The sequence below is a fragment of the Eurypyga helias genome, unplaced genomic scaffold (assembly GCF_000690775.1).
Source record: "Eurypyga helias isolate BGI_N326 unplaced genomic scaffold, ASM69077v1 scaffold26676, whole genome shotgun sequence".
Classification (NCBI taxonomy): Eukaryota; Metazoa; Chordata; class Aves; order Eurypygiformes; family Eurypygidae; genus Eurypyga; species Eurypyga helias.
The window spans coordinates 20,122-27,294 of NW_010256388.1; the positions used below are offsets into that span (position 1 = coordinate 20,122).

At 43.7% G+C, this 7,173-nt stretch overlaps 1 protein-coding gene across 1 annotated transcript in view; it reads right to left on the minus strand.

Annotated features, from left to right (window-relative positions):
* Window positions 1-4,132, minus strand: part of IL7R (interleukin 7 receptor) — a 15,343-nt gene extending 11,211 nt beyond the window's left edge. The window contains exon 1 of the mRNA XM_010153659.1: window positions 3,916-4,132. Coding sequence (XP_010151961.1) covers window positions 3,916-4,006 — 91 coding nt within the window. The 5' untranslated portion in view covers window positions 4,007-4,132. The remainder of the gene's footprint in view (window positions 1-3,915) is intronic.
* Window positions 4,133-7,173: the final 3,041 nt, after the last annotated feature.

The window sequence follows — 7,173 nt, forward strand, 5'->3', positions numbered from 1 at the left end:
TCCCTTCAGAGAAAATGATGGTCATCTCTGCTCACGAGTGAATGGGATCACTGAGGGGTGACTAGCTACTTGGATACCGTGATTTGTAGTCCTGCCGGTGATGTCCTATGATCCCTGTTGAATCCTGACAGTGTACAGGGAGACATAGACATTATCTGGCATGGGAGTACATCTGAAGATCCAAAATAGTCAGGGTTTGACAGCAGGGAGAAAGCAGAGGAGAAGTTTTGGGTTGCTTTAAAATGTAAGTAAAGAACAGCACCCCACAGGGTCACTGTCAGCAGTGCTTTCTCCTGACCTCAGGGCTGAGGTGCATCTGGAGTCGAGTTTTGAGTAAGAGAAGAAATCCAGCAGCCAGTCAGGAATGCAGTGAAGAATGCAGAAGCGGTGCAGGCAGGGGCTAGGAAGGGATCTGCTGCCACCAGCACCTGTGGTGGGCAGCCCCAGGGACGGGAACATCTGATGACGCACTAATCCAGAACTCAGGGGCAGTTATATCCTGAGCTCTGGTGCCACTTGCCACCATGAGCAAACATTACTGAGGCAATTACTGGTCTTCCTTTCTCACCACAGCTTTGGTGGGGACAGTCCCAAGAGACACCCAGGTCTCCTTGAAGGACGACAAATGCAGTGCCTTCCACCAGCGCTGCTGCTCTGAGGGGATAACCTGAACAGCTTGACACGGACACAGCAGGTGCTGTACAACACCAACCTGTTTGGCCACCACGTTCAAGAGAGCAACACTAAGGTCAGCGAAGCTCTAGAAGAAGCCCTACATCAGTTTCACACAGGTGAGAGTCTTCGTCAATGTGGCCCTGAGCCGTCTGGGCAGACATACATGTGCAGAAATGTACATTACATAAGGGCACACATTGGTGGGTAAAAGTGTGTGTGTATAGATGTACATATATTCAAAAATCAGGGGATAACAAGTAAGCTGAAATGAATTGGCATAAAATAGAAAAAAAATTTCCTATTTTATATAGATAGATGCGCTGAAGCTCACATGCACAGATATGTCATGTTTTATACCTCTCTCAGAGTTTACTTGCAACTACCAGGAGATTTATTTGTACTCATAGCTACGTCAAGACAAGGTTAAAACTTATGAATTAGGATGACTGATCTTCCTTTATATAAGAGAGAGAGACTGTTAGGTGCTCTTTGTATATGCAAAATACATATACCAGATTTTGCATAAGCATGTAAAACTGATAATCATCATCATAATAAATGGTGTTTCAGAAAAAAATCTTTCGGCTGTCCACTACTGCTTTGCTGAAAAGTGACAGAAATTTTAATTAACTATCTATCAGGCTGAATGCAAAATGAAAAGAAGAGAAAGGTTTTGACTTTCAGTTCAAACAGCCATTTCGCGTTTAACCAGCGTCGTGCACCTTTGGTGTTTGAAAGGAAAGCTGGCTTCACGTCTTTGACACTGAACTTTGACACTGTGATTGTGTGGTTCCTTAGTCAAGGAAAAAACATCCTAACCATAAAATATATGATAATTAAATCTCATGAATGGTGCTAAGTAAGCAATCTGAAATGCTTCTTGGTATGGTTCCTTCATGGCCTGACAGTGATTTCTTTAGTCTGACATAAATATGCACTTAGCCTCAGTTACACTTCTTCCCTAAACCTGAGAACAACCACTCACAAATGTTTTTGCTATGTAAATGGTTTTGATGACTCCAACATGACTCACGCTGCTAAGGACCCTTTACACAGCTAAAAGTTTAGATTATATTTTTTTGTCCTTGGGAAGCCCAGACCAGGCAGAGCTCTGAGCCTGGCTCTGCTGAAATCAAGGCATGGGTGGAGGTAGGAGAAAAACTGTTTTCCTAGCTACAGTCATGTCAACTCCTTAGCAGAAATGGTTGTCTCTTGGGTTTGGACAACACCCAGAAGGATGGTTCGTATCACAGCAGGAAGCTCATGAGCCTTTACCATGAAAAGAATGTTAGCAGAGGCTATTGACATGCTTCAGCTTTAAGCTTTGAAGCCACTGAGACTATCAGCAATGCGTGAAATCAAAGACACTGCTAAGCACCTGCGGGATCAGTGACCAAATTTCCATTGCCAATGAAGTGACTGTCTCCATGGACAGAGTGATGTGAAATCTCTAGTGTTGATCTGATTCAGGCAGAACTAATTTTAATCACAACGGTTTTGATGTGGGTGAGACAAACCATACCAGCATGGGTAGGAGGACCACTGAAGCCAGCTGTCCTGCTGACGAGACCCCGCAGTCTGCTGCCTCTTTCTCCCTCTGCCCATGCCCTCCTTGCATCTCTGTGGCTGCCCCTTCCTAGTTCTGCTTGCAGCTCTCAGGGATTTGGGGGATCTCCGCAACACCTGCCAGGCTGGGGGACAGCACCTTGAGGGCTGTCTGCCCCTCAGAAAAGAGGAGGAGATGAAAGTGCATGCTGCAATGAACTTTCCCCTCCTCTGCCCATGGGAAGGGGTGAGCTCTGCATCAACGGGCAGCACTTTATCAGTAGGCAGAACCAGTTGGAAAGGTGAAAGGTGAAATCCAAACATCCACCATGGGTGATTTCACCCTGGATTGTTTCATTTGTTGGCCTATGAGAGTCATAAAGAAATCGTATAAGCTGCTAATCACTCAGTGGGGATTTTCTGAATCTGTTTGTCTTCAGTTCTAAGCAAATTATGGTTTACTGGAAGTTAGTGACAAAACAAGGAAAGGTCTGGTCATATCTGCTTCTGGGAAGCCCTTAAGATTTCAGTGACATTTGACCATTCACTGTCAAAGCTGTCTCTAAACAGCTGCAGATTGTATAAATAAAAGGGAAATAGCAAAACCAAAGTTGTTAGATGCAGTTTTGAGCCATTCCTTGTTTTCTTCTGAAAAACTCATCATGCATATCCTATCTATGTATATACATACATGTACATACATACACGTTATAATACATGGCACACAGAGGAAAATGAGATTCCCTGTCTGTGAGATAGCATAGGAATACAGCCATTATCTTCCTAAAAACCAAAACTCAAGCAATGGAGTCCTAAAAGTGCCAGTAACTGAGCAACTGCCCATGTCCTTCAGGCATAGTGCAACAAGCTCTGTCACTGCTGCTCTTTGTTTTGTATTAGACAAGTACAAGTTTAACAGACTTGGGACTGAATCTGCTAATCCAATTTTTCATTTCTCTTTTGAGAAAAGGACAGCGGACTGCAGCAGTAGTTTTATTGCTGCTCTTTATGTTTTGATTTTTGATGCTGCTAATTTTTCACTTCTGCAATAAGCCTAAATTTAAACTGTTGAGTTAATTTATAATTATTTGCTGAGTGAGGAATGAGCTGAGTCTTAGTGATGAGCTGTGAGAACCTCCTGGTTGAGTTGCTGCTTCAGCCATACTACAAGGGAGACTGGGACTATGCCTCAGACACACCTGATGCAATTGCTCAAAGAAAATAAGTTTGGCATTTGCAGCAGACCAGTTTGGGCCAAGTTTGAGATACATGGAAATATTTTCTTTGGAGGAAACTGCCAAGAGCAAGAGAGGTCAGGACCTCACCCCTACTCTGAAGGCAGCTCAGAGTGACCATGGACTGCACGAGTGAAGTGGTTCCCCGCTTCCAGGCACAACTCCTCACATCGGCACCAGACACATTGAGAGGGGATTAACAGGTCTGATCTCGCATGGCCCCTGCATACAGCTATGGTCTCCCTCATTTCATACAATATGGATGTTAGAAGGACAGGAGACTTGGAAATTAAGTTACATAGGTATCCTCCAGCTCCACATCCACCTCAGTACTGACACTAAAAGAAAGAGACTGGAGACTAAACCACTAACATTTAACCCAGCAGTTTCATTTTGGAACTCTTAACTCAGGTTTTTCAAGATCATGCAAAAGTGGAAAGATGAAGATGAAATGACTCACCATCACCATCTGCTGAGGTGCAACCACTTTCCCCAAAAGTGGTGTGAAGAAACAGGACGAAAATGCTCAATACGGTACTCGTCTGTGTCATCCTGAGCACACTGCATGTGTGCAGTACGTGTGTGTGCGAAACCCGCGCTCACTTACTTTATACCAGACGCAGAACAAACCCATTGCCTGATAAAGAGACCGCAGGCAAGGGGAAATGTAAACAGGCCGACAAAGATGACTAGTGGCAGAGAGCAGGAAACCAGTGTGAAGATATTTGCAGAGCTTTTACTTTGAAACATGCTTCCCACTTCAAAACTAAGGACCTTCTGGATCAGGCTCATTAACTCATTGGGCCAAATCTGGTCATGTCCAGTGGGTCAGGAACATGTTTCATGGATGGTACTTCTGGCTTGGCTAGTGAGACTTTTGCTACTGATTTCCCAGAGAGCATGGTTTAGTCCTTTTGTCCACTTGTCTATCAATGAAGGTACACAGGTCCAAGGGAGAGGAATATTCCAGCTATGAAACACCAAGGGTCATCATTGTTATTTATTCTTTATGTGTAGGCATCAAAAGCAGCATGACCAGCAGACCAAGGGAGGTGACTCTCCCCTTCTACACTGCTTTCATAAGACACTACCCTCAGTACTGCACCCGTCTATGGAGCCCTCCACATAAGGATATGGACCTGTTGGACCAAGCCCAGAGGAAGCCACCAAGATGCTCCAAGGGCTGGAGGACCTCTGCTATGGGGACAGGCTGAGAGAGTTGGGGGTGTTCAGCCTGGAGAAAACTCCAGAAGACCTTATTGAGGCCTTTCAATATATAAAGGACACTTATAAGAAAGATGAAGAGAGATGTTTTACCAGGGTCTGTACTGACAGGACAAGGAGGAACAGGTGGATTTAGATTGGACATTAGGAAGGAATACTTCACAGAGAGGGTAGTGAAGCACTGCAACAGGTTGCCCAGAGAAGCTGTGGATGCCTCATCCGTGGAATTGTTCAAGGCCAGGCTGGATGAGGCTTTGGAGAACCGGGTCTAGTGGAAGGTGACCCTGCCCAGCGGAGTTGGAACTAGATGATCTTTGAGGTCCTTTCCAACCCAAACCATTCTGTGATTCTATGAAGTCCTGCATGAGGCAATGCTGACCTAGAAAAGTTGTGATTTAAAAGATTAATCCTGCAAAACCTAGCTCCTGATAACAAAGTGGCACATCTTGCATTTTTTTCAGGCTTAGGACAAAGCAGAGGCAGAAAGCGGAAGATGAAGAGGTGTTAAATATTTCCTTTGCACACTTTCTGTGGCTGTACACACCAACGCACACTAGAGCGTAACACAGGGCCATGTACACGGCTGACTGATGTGGCTGACTGCAAGTGAGCTGAAGACCTGAAAGAGAAGAGCAAGCTCTGGCACAGCCCCGGCTGCACCAAAAATGTTTATGTCAGAGGTGTAAAGGAAACAGGGGAAAGTTGGTAACAATGCCCAAGCATACAGATACATGATGACACTATAATAAGGAGACTCAATATGGAAGCTGCAGCACCTTTTTCATTTGCAAAGAAATAATTTAAACCACTCACCAAAATGATGAAAGCTCTGTCCTCATGTCTAGAAAAGTGTCCTTCCTGGCAGGACACCAGGGACTGTCCTTCGGTGTCACTTGCTGCCGTATGGGTAGATAAGGGGGTGTTTCTGGGCTTTCCTGCCCTGTTTTAATGAGAAAAAATGGCACCATTTCCACAAGAGCTCAGGGAGGCTGCTGGAATATGGATATCTCCCATATCTGGTGGGACTTGAAGAGTAGTTAGTCCTCATCTCTGCCTCCCTATTTCCTATGCTTAACCCAAATTAATTGAAGCCAAACTTGATTCAATGAGATTAGGTCCAGGTGAATTCACATACCAAAGACCTACCCCTGGCTTGCTTTAGAAAAGTTTATTTAAGGAATTCAGCACCTGGCTTAATAATATTCAATGTCATAATATTCTAGAAACACTCAAGGTAATTTCTACCTCATTTGCAACCAGAAATGTCAATAAAGAAGGGCACTCCTGTGCAAACTGATCGCTATCCGGAAATGACACCTTCTCACTTTAAATTTGTCTTGTTTATAATTGAGTGGGCTATCACTTTGATCTTTTTCTTTTTTTCTTCTTTTTCTTTTTTTTTTTCTTTTTTCCTGTTTCAGCTGGAGCAGACTAAAAGAAAAAGACTTTTCAGACATAATATTTTGGTTGAACCTGAACAATCTTATTATCAGAGCTATGCTGCTTGGGGATTTCCATGTTGTCATAGCTGCATTTTGTCTGGGTGGGGAAATGAGGGACCACAATGAGACGAAAAAAACCTAGTAGAGAGAAAAACCCAAAGCCAAAAGTATATTTTGCTTTACTTCTGGTTCTCTGCTTCAAAAGTTGTTTGATTTCTAAGAGATATTTGAGTCCATTTCTCTCACCTTGTTGCCTTCCTCTAATGCCCTGGAGATATTTGTTAGAGTCTAGATCTTTGGCTAGCTGAAGTGTTAGTACTCAGGAAAGACTAAAAGAAGGCTGGTTTACTCTTCATTTGCAGTAAATTTCCCTGCTTCTGTCTCTTAGTTCAGGGTTAAAAAAAAAAAAAACAAACCACAATAGGAAAAAAAGACCAGTTTAATCAGTGAAGAGTTTTGATGGTCCAGCAAAAACATACCTGTGCTTCACTGGTCTGTCAGCCCTCTTTGGGTCCCAACACCCAGCTTTGGAGTTTCTGACTCACCCTCTTACATTTTTGGCTGTCAACAAAGTCCATTTTACAATGCCTATGGTTGGGGAAAGCAATTTTTTTAGTGCCCTGTTATTCACAAATGTGTGGTGTCCATGTGGTCTATCAGCACCTCAGCACTTCCCACTGATGCTTCACGTGGTCTGGTGTCTTGGATTATCACTTGTGTTGCAGCTATTGAAAATGACTATCCAAGCGAGTCAGCTACAAATTAACATTTCTGTTTGCTTCTTATACTGTTTGTTCACTTGCTTTTTATTCTACTGGGTGTACAGAAGTCTGGTTTGATTCTGTTTTGGCTCCAAAAAATGCAAAAGGCTTTGGCACATATGATGGAGTTAAGTCTGCTATCAGCACCTTTTTATAAAGATTAAGTCAGAAGATCCCATCCTTCTACCAGCTACGCTTCTCAAACAGTCCAGTTCAGGGAGATCCTAGAGCATCTGTGGGAGCAGACTGAAGCAGGTTCTCCACACACATCCCATCTGCAGCACTGGAGAC